Genomic DNA, 14271 nt, shown 5'->3' with positions numbered 1-14271 from the left:
TGTTTTTTTATTAGATCGCAATTTTTGCCAGTCCTGGTGTGTGTGTCCAGTTTGGTGAGTTTTAAAGCATGCTAAGGGGGTCAAATTATAGCTCAAAGAGGCAAAAGTGACTGTTTTTACAAAACTCTTGTTTTGAAGGGGGAATTGCAAACTTCCTGTAGTTTTTGCTGAAGGATGTCAGTGTATGAAATCTAGGTATAAGTGAGACCTACATAGAGGTTTTTGTTTCATGTCTCTACGACATTCCTACTGGAAGTTACAGGCAGTTTTGTCTGTGTTTTCTTCCTAGGGGGCGCTAGAGCGCAATTTTGAGTTTTGGGGTTTGGTTTTTTGATTAAATCGCAATTTTTGCCAGTCCTGGTGTGTGTGTCAAATTTGGTGAGTTTTGAAGCATGTTAAGGGGGTCAAATTACAGCTCAAAGCTGCGGTATAATAATAAAGAAAGAAAGAATAAAACCTTACAAATACAATAGGGTCCTCTGTCCCAAAGGGACATTGCGGTCCCTAAAAAACACCCCGCATAGTTAAGGAAATAAAGAAGTTGTCACGTTAAAGGACGTAAAACATGTTGATGAATCTTAGCAATGTGAAAGAAAAACAATGACATCTCTTTATTGAACTTAGTATAATTACCACAATTCTATCGGTGGAACCACGAGACCGCAAATTGAAGAATAATAACAGAAAAATCCCAATTATATTCACGTCATTTCTCTTCAGTGTGACCGAGGCTAATTAATCCCCCCCTTTTCTCTACGCGACCCGTTCAGCTTGATATGTGCGTGAGTGATGCGGCATAAAACGGGCCAGGACAAAGCTGGTTAACCAGCGGGGAGAGCGCGCGGACCCCGAAGGCTCCTGGTGCCGAGGTCGTGGGATCAGAGCGGGTCACGGCCGCGTGGGAGTGTCTGCTCGGCCCTCTGACCTTTTGTCACCCAAGGCTTCCTATAATCTGGGCCTCAAAGACCATACGGACACAATGGAGAGCCCATGAATGGAGTTAAATGGTGACCATTAGGCAGCTCTGTGTCGCTATTCTTCTTGTTTGTTTAGTCCAGGTCAGTCTCACGTTTGCGCTCTAATCAGGCGTGCGATGGAGAGAGAGCAGCAGCCTCTTGGAGATGGATATCCACCTCAACTTCATGAATGGCATTAATACAAGGGAGGGGGGGGGGGGGGGGTCAGTAATTGGACGTCCACTTCAACTTGTAAGAGGACCAAAGTTCACAAATGGTCGTCAAAGCAGGCTTTTCCTCTTACGACAAAACACAAAAACTAACACTGTCAGTTGAGTTTTATGGTTAAGCACAAATTGTTGGTTGCATCAATTTATTAGAGACTTAAACTTACTTGTATTGTCATTCAAATTTGAACTTTACAGTACAGATAAGAACGACATTTTGTTACATTAGCCGGTTGTAGTGCAGGATAAAAGATCAATAAGGTGCAGATATAAATAAATAGATTGCTGTACAGATAAATATATTGCATTTTTGCATATGCATCCATGTTTTTGGATGTATATTATATTGTCTTTATAGTCCAGCCAGTTAATCCCTTTTTGGGGATAATTTTGATGCGTTCAAGAGTCTTATGGCCTGAGGGAAGAAGCTGTTGCAGAACCTGGAGGTTCTGCTACGGAGGCTGGGGAACCTCTTTCTAGAGTCCAGCAGGGAAAACAGTCCTTTATCTCAAATACTAATTTTTTAAATACTTTTTTTATTTGGATTTAGTTTTTTTTTACAAAATACCAAAAAACAAACACACACCAGTAACAATATGTTGTTACTGCTGCCACTGATCTAATAATATTAATAATAACACATTTTATTTGGTATAGCGCTTAACAGGATGAAAAATTATAATATAAAACTGTTCAAAGTAATAATATAAAATACAGGAAATATAAAAGCAGTACATTGTAAAATACATAATAACACTGGACATTTACAAGACGGGACATTACAAGACTCAGAACACTGAAAGCAGATCTGAAGAGGTGTGTTTTGAGACCTCTTCAGATCTATTGAAAATTACACTAATTCATTTGTAGCTGTAAGTTTTCATATTGATTTTTTTTAATGATGAACTAATTAACTATTAGGCACATCAGACACTTTAAAGAAACAGTATGATATCTGCATTACTTCTGTTATATTTTTCGCTATTACATCTGAGACATTTATTCAGTATTATTTCACTTATATTAAATTGACACGTTGGTACATAAATCCAATGTTTAGTTATTTTAAGATTTCATTGCTATATTTCTATTCGTTCTCCTTCAGATAGAATTTTTTTTTCCAATTCTCTGTTTTTCTGACACATAGCTGCAAAATTGACAATTAGCTTATTGAATGTATACACAATAATAAACATAATTTATATGTGTTTAAGGTTTAAATATGTGGCACAATATCCCTTTCACTGTGACATAGTTTTTATATTTTAACAAGTAAAATTGATCTGCATTCAGGGTGTCCCATTTGAGTTTATATTGTAGTTGAATTGACGTGGCTGATAATATTTACACACTTTCTAATCATTTATGACTGTGTGCTGTGGCTGGAGTTTACTGCCATCTAGCGTCAAGTAGAAGAAACTCCAGCCAGACCTCCAACTTTTTCCATTTGTAAACCTGAAAATATGTTAAATAGATTAGAGGGGATTTGAATGATTCCATTTAAAAACCGTGATAATTTATCATACGTGGTTATTTTGTTGAAATAAACAAACATGCCAGTTTAACTTGTTGGGGTGGCCTATTTCGAACTTTGACCCTACATTTGTTTGGGTTTTACGCCCATGGTTAGAACAGTAAAAACAGGTGTTCCGTCCAATCAGAAAACGCATCCCAACGCTACTGGGCATGCGCACGCATGCGCATCAACGCTAAAGTTCTCAAAACAAAATCAAATCAAAACTAGAAGAGGCAATTCCTAAAGGAATTGCGTGTCAATGCGCCAATGCTGAAGTTGAACTGAAATGCTGACAGAATGTAGCAATGTAAGAATAGTTTGGCTGTTGGAATGGTTTGAATGTTGAAGAGTTAGAATTTCCAGGAAAACCGGAATTTGGTTTGGAACTTGGGAAAGTGTTAGTTTGAATTTCCAGGATGAGTGGAATGTGTTGATGTTGGAATGGTTTGAATAGGTTGAAAAATGTCCCATTCATTTCAAAGGGAACTTCCTGGAAATTTGGGAATTTTGGGAAAAGTGGGATTTTTTGAAAATTATTGGGAGCATGAATGTCCTAAATGAGCTGAATTGGTTGGTGTTAGAATTGTTTAAATTGGGCAATAAATATTGAAGTAATTAATGGTACTAGGGAATTTTGGGAAAATCTTGAATTTTTTTTAACTTGGAAAAAGGGTTGTTTGAATTTCCAGAATGGTGGAATGTTTTAAAGGTGGAATGGTTTGAAGTATGTGGGAATTGTTGAAGTTTGAAAAATGGCCAATTCATTTTGAATGGGGAAAATGGAAAAAAAAACAACTAAAGGAATGATGGGAAATCTGGGATTTTTTTTTTAATGTATAATTGTTGAAATAGAGCACACAATTCCTGAACAGGCTGAATATTTTGAAGTTGGAAGGATTTGAATCAGATGAAAAATGTGGAAGTTGTGGCAGCACGGTGGAAGAGGGGTTAGTGCATCTGCCTCACAATACGAAGGTCCTGAGTAGTCTTGGGTTCAATCCCGGGCTTGGGATCTTTCTGTGTGGAGTTTGCATGTTCTCCCCGTGACTGCGTGGGTTCCCTCCGGGTACTCCGGCTTCCTCCCACCTCCAAAGACATGCACCTGGGGATAGGTTGATTGGCAACACTAAATTGGCCCTAGTGTGTGAATGTGAGTGTGAATGTTGTCTGTCTATCTGTGTTGGCCCTGCGATGAGGTGGCGACTTGTCCAGGGTGTACCCCGCCTTCCGCCCGATTGTAGCTGAGATAGGCTCCAGCACCCCCCGCGACCCCAAAAGGGAATAAGCGGTAGAAAATGGATGGATGGAAAAAAAAACCTAAAGGAATTATGGGAAATCCGGGATTTTTTTTTTTTTATATATAATTGTTGAAGTAGAGCACACAATTACTGAACAGGCTGAATATTTTGAAGTTGGACGGGTTTGAATCAGATGAAAAATGTGGAAGTTGTTGAAGAACGTGCCACTCATTTCAATGGTAACTTCCTGGAAATTTGGGAATTTTGGGAAAAGTGGGATTTTTTGAAAATGATTGGGAGCATGAAATGTCCTAAATGAACTGAATTGGTTGGTGTTAGAATTGTTTAAATTGGGCAAGAAATATTGAAGTAATTAATGGTATTAGCGAATTTCGGGAAAATCTGGAATTTTTTTTAACTTGGAAAAAGGGTAGTTTGAATGTCCAGAATGGTGAAATGTCTTAAAGGTGGAATGGTTTGAATGGGTTGAAGAATGTGGGAACTGTGGAAGTTTGAAAAATGACCAATTCATTTTGAATGGGGAAAATGAAAAAAAAAACTAAAGCAATTATGGGAAATCCGGGATTTTTTTTTTTAATATATAATTGTTGAAGTAGAGCACACAATTCCTGAACAGGCTGAATATTTTGAAGTTGGAAGGGTTTGAATCAGATGAAAAATGTGGAAGTTGTGGGACTTTGAAGAATGTCCCATTCATTTCAATGGTAACTTCCTGGAAATTTGGGAAAAGCGGGATTTTTTGAAAATGATTGGGAGCATGAATGTCCTAAATGAGCTGAATTGGTTGGTGTTAGAATTGTTTAAATTGGGCAATAAATATTGAAGTAGTTGATAGTATTAGGGAATTTCGGGAAAATCTGGAATTTTTTTTTTTACTTGGAAAAAGGGTCGTTTGAATTTCCAGAATAGTGGAATGTCTTAAAGGTGGAAGTAGTTGATGGTATTAGGGAATTTCGGGAAAATCTGGAAATTTTTTTTACTTGGAAAAAGGGTCGTTTGAATTTCCAGAATAGTGGAATGTCTTAATGGTGGAATGGTTTGAATGGGTTGAAGAATGTGGAAGTTTGAAAAATAGCCAATTCATTTTGAATGGGGAAAATGAAAAAAAAAAAAGGAATTATGGGAAATCCAGGAATTTTTTTTTTTTTTTTTTAGAATAGTTGAAGTAGAGCACACAATTCCTGAACAGGCTGAATATTTAGAAGTTGGAAGGGTGGGACTTTGAAGAATGTCCCATTGATTTCAATGGGAATTTAAGAAAAATGGGGAATTTCAGGAAAAGCGGGAAGTTTTTTGAAAATGGTAAAAAACTTGAATGGTCTGAATGAGTTGAAATGGTTGGTGTTTACATTTTTTAAATCGGTCGAGAAATGTGGAAGTAGTAACATGTTGAATTGAGAAATGGTAATAACGGAATTCCTGGAATTTCGGGAAAACCGTGAATTTTTCCAGTTCAAAAACAACTTTGTTTTTTTGTCCTAATTAAGAGGAATGTTTTGACGGTAGAACGGTTGAAATGCATTGAAAAATGTGGAAGGAGTAGTTGCCAGAACTAAAGGTGGAAATAGGGATTTGGAAAACCAGGAATTCTGGAAAATCCTGGAATTTTTTTGAACTTGAAAAAGAGGAAGTTTGAATTTCTAGAATGGGTGGAATATATTGAAGGTAGAATGGTATAAATCGGTGGAAAAATGTGGAAATGGTGGAATGTCTTAAAGGTGGAATGGTTTGAATGGGTTGAAGAATGTGGAAATTGTGGATGTTTGAAAAATGGCCAATTCATTTTGAATGGGGAAAATGGAAAAAAAAGGAATTGAGAAATGGTAATAACGGAATTCCTGGAGTTTTGGGAAAACCGGGAATTTTTCCAGTTCAAAAAACAACTTGTCCTGATTAAGAGGAATGTTTTGACGGTGGAACGATTGAAATGCGTTGAAAAATGTGGAAGGCGTAGTCGCCAGAACTAAGGGTGGAAATAGGTATTTGGAAAACCAGGAATTCTGGAAAATCCTGGAATTTTTTTGAACTTGGAAAAGAGGAAGTTTGAATTTCCAGAATGGTGGAATGGTTTGAATCGGTGAAAAAATGTGGAAATGGTGGAATGTCTTAAAGGTGGAATGGTTTGAATGGGTTGAAGAATGGGGGAATTGTGGAAGTTTGAAAAATGGCCAATTCATTTTGAATGGGGAAAATGGAAAAAAAAAATTATGGGAAATCCAGCAATTTTTTAAATTTTTTAATTGTTGAAGTAGAGCACACAATTCCTGAACAGGCTGAATATTTTGAAGTTGGAAGAGTTTGAATCAGATGAAAATGTGGAAGTTGTGGGACTTTGAAGAATATCAGAAAAAATTGGGAATTTTGGGAAAAGCTGGAATTTTTGGGAAAATGTAAAAAAAGCAACTTGAATGGTCTGAATGAGTTGAAATGGTTGGTGTTTACATTTTTTAAATCGGTCGAGAAATGTGGAAGTAGTAACATGTTGAATTGAGAAATGGTATTAACGGAATTCCTGGAATTTTGGGAAAACTGGGAATTTTTCCAGTTCAAAAACAACTTTGTTTTTTTGTCCTGATTAAGAGGAATGTTTTGACGGTGGAACGGTTGAAATGCATTGAAAAATGTGGAAGGAGTAGTTGCCAGAACTAAGGGTGGAAATAGGGATTTGGAAAACCAGGAATTCTGGAAAATCCTGGAATTTTTTTGAACTTGAAAAAGAGGAAGTTTGAATTTCCAGAATGGGTGGAATATGTTGAAGGTAGAATGGTATAAATCGGTGGAAAAATGTGGAAATGGTGGAATGTCTCAAAGGTGGAATGGTTTGAATGGGTTGAAGAATGTGGGAATTGTGGAAGTTTGAAAAATGGCCAATTCATTTTGAATGGGGAAAATGGAAAAAAAAAATGTATGGGAAATACGGCAATTTTTTTAATTTTTTAATTGTTGAAGTAGAGCACACAATTCCTGAACCGGCTGAATATTTTGAAGTTGGAAGAGTTTGAATCAGATGAAAATGTGGAAGTTGTGGGACTTTGAAGAATATCAGAAAAAATTGGGAATTTCGGGGAAATCTGTAATTTTTGGGAAAATATAAAAAAACAAACTTGAATGGTCTGAATGAGGTGGTTGGTGTTGACATTTTTTAAATCAGGAATTTCGGGAAAACTGGGAATTTTTCCGGTTCAAAAAACATCTTGGTTTTTTGAGGAATGTTTTGACGGTGGAACGGTTGAACCCTGCAAAAAATATTCTATAGAATTTCTAAAGAATATCTCTATAGAATTTCTAATGAACTTTAGGACCGAAGTTCTATAGAACAGGATTCTAAAGAATGGTTCTATAGAACAGGATTCTAAAGAATGGTTCTATAGAACATGGTTCTAAAGAATGGTTCTATAGAACAGGGTTCTAAAGAATGGCTCTATAGAACAGGGTTCTAAAGAATGGTTCTATAGATCACCTCTAAAGAATAGTGCTATAGAAGAAAGTTCTAAAGAGTAGTTCTATAGAACAGGCTCCTATGGAATGGCTTTCTGTGGAATACGGTTCAGAATGATGTAGAAATGATTGGGCAGGCATTCTACAAAATCTGTGGTCTAACACTGGCAATGGAGAAAGACAAATATTGCAGTTGAATGAATGTTGACTTGTATTTATATACATATAACTCAAATCTTGACGTAATAAATAAATGTCAGCAGCATAAATCAACATGATTGCGCTTCCCCGACTGTTAGAGACGGCTAGACGTCCAGCAGAATTTGTTTCTGAGGCCTTCTTTTTTTCCATTTTCTGCGCAATGTTCAGTTTCACTCCAATGATTTTCTTTATCACATTTGCTTCACTTGAGGGATGGAGCTTCTTCACAAAATCTGAAAGATCAATAAAATATACCAGAATTAGTGTCTGCAGACACCAAGACACTAGCTGTCATGCAATGAGTTACACTATGGCATTTTTCAGCTCGATAAAGAGAGTGATGTCTATCATTTAATCAATGCAATGGATAGTCAACACACTGCATACATTGCATATCACGCGTTTCTATGCTGTAAGGCACTTGCACTGCTTGACGCACACAAAATCATATGTGGTGCAATCATGCCAGGCTTTACGAACTGCAACAAATCTGTATCAAATTCTGACAGTGCATGTACACTATTCATTAGCTATATAGAGAATCCATTCAGTGTGTGAAATATTTTTCAAATTATTTTCAGGATTTCACTTTCTTGTGAATCTTGTTGTATACTTGATGGGTGTCCCCAATGGCGTTCAAACAATCACGAAAGTGCATTAATAGAATTCTAATAAAAATATTTAACTTCAATCTGATTGAAACCATATCCACATCGGGAAGGGGATCTGACACATTCCCTATCTAAAAGTCGTTCACTTCTCAACTTGCAGCAGAACTCACGGAAATTCCCGACGCTAGTTGTTAAATAGTAAGGCGGAGAATGCCGATATAAGATATCAAACGAGAAAAACGTGTAGATATCCGTGCGCTGCGGTTTTTGCTTTGTCACTTGATGTTGGTTTCCGACGAGATCAAAGCTAATGTGACCACCCATGCCTATAAATCTGTCAAAACGAACATCTCGCAGTCAATTCATGGACCAAGCCGACTGGAAGCTATGGATATCTATACTTCATGCCAAACGATCACGGAACGACTTGGAGATAGGAAAAGGGTCAGATCCACTTCCCTGATGTGGATATGGTTTTAATCAGATTGATTTAACTTATACTCACCAATAATAGCAGATACTTTCTTGTCATCCAGTTTTGGTTTCTCATGCTTATCCTTAAAAGCATTGGATTTTCTTCCTGTCAAGCTACTGTTGGCCAGCTCCTCTCTGGTAAACACCACCTCACAAACTGTATATGTGGTTTTCTTTTGGTCTGATCTGCTGACATACTGCAGGTTATTGGCATTGACTGCCACCCCATACCCCAAATCAACCTGTCAATAAAACATGCACACAATATGTTCAAGAACTTAAGACAACTGGTAAACAATACAGCATAAAACTGACAATCCACTGTACAGAATTACTACTGATGATAATTTCAGCTCTATGAGCTGATTTGCAGGTATGGATTATTGATACATACATGTACAGTTAGGGTCAACAATAGTCAGTTTCAGACATCTTTTAAACTATAAAAGAGGTTCATTTTATGGTTACAACTTCTGGGCGTTTTTACACATGACGATTCTGTACTTGCTCTGAGTACTGTTGTCTAGCGAATGACCAGACAACAATACTCGGAGCAAGTACAGAAACGTCGTGTGTAAAACGCACAGAAGTTGTTACCATAAAATTAACCTCTGTTAATATTATACCCCAACTTCTAAATGTTACTTAAAGGGAATATATGTTCAACAATAAACAACCAAATGTATATGCCTATAGAAGAAAATCTATTTTTTGCTTTTCATCTTGAGTTTGAATGCAACACTCAGGGTTCAAAATTTGCCATACATGTATACCAGTTGTTTGTTTCATGGCCATACGTTTATTGCTGTAACATTTCATTCAGTTTAATATTTAAAAACCCCAAATACCATTTGGTGCTGTGACATTTACTGAAAATAACACACAACACACTTACCTGGCCATCCTCATCGACCTCGTAATCAAACACCCGCCGTAGATGGGCCTGTGTCGGTGTCACAGTTGGTGACCTGAATGGCACTGGCGAAGATCTGTGACTGGTTGGCGTTGAAGGATACGGTGGCTGTGACAATCTCTCGGTAGTCTGTACCAATGTTGATGGTACGGATTGGCCAATCGCAGAAGTTGTCGGTATCTGCAGAGCGACAGCAGGACGTCGAGCTGATAGTATTGTTGCCTGACGTGATAAGTCGTCCATCTTCATTAGCAGGCCAGGAAGTTCTTTAATAGAAAAAAGTACACTGTGATGCAGACACAATAAAAAAAAAAAAAAACATTAATAACATGAAGCTGGCGATATCCAAACCGCTCGGCTCTAACCCCAGCTATCATAATGTAAGGGTATTTTGATAGGAATCTTGTTCAAGTCAAGGGAAACATGGTAAGGAAGCAATCAAAGATGAAAAATATATATATAACCATATATATTAATTCCTCCTGACCACGCAAAGATTTAATATTTGTCGGTCAAGTATTAATCAGATATCCAGCTGAGACAAAATATCAAGAAGGAAGGGACGTAACTCTTGCTAATATAAGAGAAACACACAAAAACGGACGGACAGACAGACAAACAAACAAGTACCATATGGCCTCCCCTTATTTAGAGGGGAGGACATCACAACTTAGGATGTTGTATATGCAACAGTTCTGAAATTATCCCAAATCATAAATGGATTTTTATTGGAAAAAAGGGGCATAACTCTGGAAAATATTGTCCGAGACGACTCATTTTCGATAGGCTTCTTGTTACGCTAAGATAAATAGATGTAACAAGTTTGGTTTCCGTACATGAAACGATTCTGTAAATATTGCGGTGACGGATGGACAGCCGTACACGACGACAATACCCGTTGGCCAAAGTTAGATGAAAATACAGTAATAAGAAAGTTATTTCATACATCGACATGTAAGCATATTTTCCATCAACCTATGATAATTACAATAACATACTTCTAGAATAAGAAAACCTACCTTCAACAACCCTTAATGCATCTCGAAGGGATTTGTTTTCCTCTCTCAACTGGAGGACTTCCTTCTTCAGGGATTCCATTTCTGTACATGTATCTTTCGGTGAAGTTCTTCCCAGCTGAAAATGTCAAAATAGTAAATCAAATGAAATAATTTGTATTATGATTAATTTGGGCGCTCATATGTTTTCCGGAAGCAATTTGTCCTGGATACGGCCCTGACAGCACCATATAAGTTTTACATGTATAAGCAACCTTGTAGGCACATTAATTTGAATATGCTACATGTACATGTAGCAGTAAGCCATTCACACAGGAGGCACTGTTCATCAGGTATTTGTAGTGTTATTTTCATATAAGTAAAAGTATAAACTTGTGTTTTAAACCAGTTGCCAGGGATGCAATTTTTACGTCTTCGATTTCAAATGAATGCTAGGCACTTGTGATTGTTTGCCTCGAGAGGGTGCTTTGATTAACCAATAAAATCCTATTCTATTCTATTCATGTACTCACAGCAGCAAGTTGGGCCTTCAATTGTGCCCGAGCATCATATCCCACAGCTGTACGGCTTACTTTCCTCTTTTTCTTCTGAAAAATCAAGATTAACAAGAAAACGTGTTCAGTTCTTTTATATGCCATTGAAGTGAAGAAATATGTTTGCAGAAATGATAGATTTTTGAGTACATGCAGAAAGTCTGTCAACACCTCAATTTGTCTTGAATATTATTCTGTCTGAGTTGGTCGAATTGAATCAAAATATTCAATAACTTTAAAGCCTACAATGAAACATGATGTGATTAACTTTTATGATAAAGAAAAACTGACAAGGTACTTCAAAAGTAAAAACCTCACACAGTTGAAACACCACTGAAATAGTGAGTGAGTGAATTAACGTTTAACGTCGCTTTCAACACTATTTCGGTCATATCGCGACAACACCACTGAAATAAAAGTACCTGTTGTCTGTCAGATAGAGTCTCCTCGTCACTTTCATCCTTGCTCTCACTGTCTGATGACCAAGACTTTGGCTGTTTGTTTCTCTTGCCTCTGCCATATTCCAAATCACCAGTAAGGGGTACATCCTTGCCATCCTGAGCGGCTTTCAAATATGGCGTCAGTTCACGTGTGTCTTCTGTGTAAAAACAAATATGTGCCACATTAAGCTAAATTAAACTGTACAGTTAGTCATACATTTCAGCAGCAGATTGTTATCACTAAATTACTTTGGTATACCTACAGTTCTGATGATTCAGAAATTCACCTCAGCGAGAAACAAATTTCACCTTACTTTCCCTTATTTACAGGCTTACAGCCATATTAAAAAATTGTCAAGGTTAAGTCTGTACTATCACGACAATCACCTCAGCATTGCAGATTGAAACATTCAGTATACCAGGGCTGCACTGATGAGAAATTACTATCAATCATGGAAGAAAAAAATTATATTAATTAAATTTAACTTTACATAAACAAAGTCGAAAGTTCAAGGTGTAAAACCAGAAGTACATTAAATATATCTATATTAAATATATATATATTAAATATATCTATATTTAATGTACTTCTGGTAAAACTTATTATTTTTACTGAATTGAAAAGTTTTCAACTTACCACCAAATCTCAGAATTCTTGCCACGTATTTGGTTTGTGACTGCTTCCTTCCTCCTTTGTTGAGTGGCCATGGAACTTCCTTCAAGGTTCCACATTTTTCAACGCATTTAAATGCGTTGAAAAATGTGGAAGGAATTTTTTTGAACTTGAAAAACAAGTTTGAATTTCCAGAATGGGTGGAATATGTTCAAGGTGGAATGGTTTGAATCGGTGGAAAAATGTGGAAACGGTGGAAGTTTGAAAAATGGCCAATTCATTTTAAATGGGGAACAAATGTCCCGGAAAACCTGGAATTCTGGGAAATGTGGTAATTTTGGGGAATGTGTCAAGGGAAAGCCCGCGATTCCGGAATAAACTGAACAGTTTGAATCGGATGACAAATGTGGAAGGTAGAGTGCGCCAAAATCTACAGAAGAAGTTGAATAAATAGATGCATTTTGGTGTCGAAAACCATGACTGTGAATGCCTTGGAGCATTCACAAAATTAAGTACTTTGTTATAATCTTACCCCGTGTGGACTAATTGTCACTTGTGCGATAAGTAATTAATTATTTTAAATTATATTTCTTTCATTGTGTTGTCTGACCAATAAGCGTACACTTTGAGAATGAGGAAGTAGACATTGTAAGGTAAAGGCCGTTAAGTATTGTAACAATGAGGGAGTTCATTTCGACGCCTCCATTTTTCCTTTTCATAGCCGTTGTTTATACAGGAGTTAGTAGCTCCTTTTGACAAAGCAGCTCGATTCGATAGAACACCGGACAATAAATTAGGCTAGAGATTCTTGGCAGCGTGTCATTACACCGACTCCAGCTCGCCATTAACCCTCCCCCGCGGCGGTCTGCATACTTTGCCGGGATGGGCAGCACCGAGGAGGCGCTGCTGCCTTTTTTTCGAGCCGTCTGTGGGTGTGTAAGCTCGTCTATTTAAGCACCAGCGAGTCAAGTCCCAACATTTTATACTGACGCCATGGACAACATGGAGACCCCTCTGGGTTCGTTTAAAAACCCCATCAAGTTTCTGGACCAGGACTTCAAAACCCTGCTGGAGAAGTGTCTCAAGTCCGGCGAGATGTTCTCCGATGCGTCCTTCCCGGCCGAGCAGAAGTCCATCGGCATGCCGGAGGATGACGAGCCGAAAAAGGCAATCAAATGGAAGCGACCCAAGGTAGAGCCCTGCTTCCATTGTGTGTACAAAGCCATTCACATGTTGGCTGGCGGTCATCCCGCAAGTTTCAACAAGTGATGGAACTCAGACAATTATTAATATTTGATGCTGACATTTAATTGGAAAAGTGTTTAATTAGACCACAGGTGTCAAACTCAAGGCAGCTAGGGCACCAAATCTGGCCCACCACATATTTTAATGTTGCCCGCAAAAGCCTTGAAATAATATACTTTACTAATGTATTTTAGACTTAGACTTCTTTTATTGTCATTCAAATTTGAACTTTACAGTACAGATAAGAACGAAAGTTTGTTGCTTTAGCTCAGGGGTCGGTAACCTTTTTGGCTGAGAGAGCCATGAAAGCCAAATATTTTACAATGTATTTCCATGAAAGCCATATAATATTTTTTAACACTGAATACAACTAAATGCGTGCATTTTTAAGTAAGACCACAATTTTTTTGAGTATAAGTCTCTTATTCTTTTTAATAACATTGTTATTCTGAAGCTAACCAATAATAAATAAAATAATTCTTACCATTAATGCGACTTATTGAACAGGTGCGGTAGAAAACGGATGGATGGATTAAAATGCATGAGAATGTTTTATATTTTGAACGTAATTTTTGACACTGTGATTACCAGCGGAATTATTCATTACTTATCTTGTTAAGCAATGTCAGCTGAGATTTATCTGAAAGCCAGATGCAGTCATCGAAAGAGCCACATCTGGCTCTAGAGCCATAGGTTCCCTACCCCTGCTTTAGCTGGTTGTAGTGCAGGATAAAAGAGCAATAAGGTGCAGATATAAATAAATAGATTACTGTACAGATAAATATATTGCACTTTTGCATATGCATCCACGTTTAGACTTAGACTTCCT

The 14271-nt window shown here is 37.3% G+C and overlaps 2 protein-coding genes across 3 annotated transcripts in view; one reads left to right on the top strand and one right to left on the bottom strand.

The window, feature by feature from the left end:
- Nucleotides 1-878: 878 nt before the first annotated feature.
- Nucleotides 879-12394, bottom strand: LOC133614804 (BEN domain-containing protein 6-like). The gene is made up of 8 exons (XM_061973068.2): nucleotides 12222-12394; nucleotides 11567-11742; nucleotides 11124-11198; nucleotides 10615-10729; nucleotides 9578-9861; nucleotides 8714-8924; nucleotides 7543-7830; nucleotides 879-958 (listed from the first exon to the last, which is right to left on the bottom strand). The coding sequence occupies exons 4-8, from the start codon at nucleotides 10691-10693 to the stop codon at nucleotides 879-881; spliced, it is 942 nt and encodes a 313-aa protein (XP_061829052.2). The 5' UTR covers nucleotides 10694-10729; nucleotides 11124-11198; nucleotides 11567-11742; nucleotides 12222-12394.
- A 185-nt stretch (nucleotides 12395-12579) lies between these two features.
- The window catches only part of capn12 (calpain 12), a 64423-nt gene continuing 62731 nt past the window's right edge, over nucleotides 12580-14271 (top strand). Inside the window, exon 1 of one of the 2 annotated variants that reach the window (XM_061973049.2) lies at nucleotides 12580-13388. In XM_061973049.2, the coding sequence (XP_061829033.1) occupies nucleotides 13191-13388 (198 nt within the window). In that variant the 5' untranslated portion in view covers nucleotides 12580-13190. The remainder of the gene's footprint in view (nucleotides 13389-14271) is intronic. The other variant, XM_061973050.2, reaches the window with a different exon arrangement.

The sequence above is a fragment of the Nerophis lumbriciformis genome, linkage group LG17 (assembly GCF_033978685.3).
Source record: "Nerophis lumbriciformis linkage group LG17, RoL_Nlum_v2.1, whole genome shotgun sequence".
NCBI lineage: Eukaryota > Metazoa > Chordata > Actinopteri > Syngnathiformes > Syngnathidae > Nerophis > Nerophis lumbriciformis.
Note: the sequence above shows the minus strand (reverse complement) of the source record. Positions and strands in the feature narration are given on the sequence as shown.

Excerpts from the sequence above, each read along its gene's own strand:
- LOC133614804 (XM_061973068.2), bottom strand. The coding sequence starts at position 10,693 with ATGGAATCCCTGAAGAAGGAAGTCCTCCAGTTGAGAGAGGAAAACAAA. Across the intron at positions 8,925-9,577 it reads AGGTCGATGAGGATGGCCAG|GTTGATTTGGGGTATGGGGT; the intron begins GTAAGTGTGTTG and ends TTTTATTGACAG. Across the intron at positions 7,831-8,713 it reads GAAAGTATCTGCTATTATTG|ATTTTGTGAAGAAGCTCCAT; the intron begins GTGAGTATAAGT and ends TTGATCTTTCAG.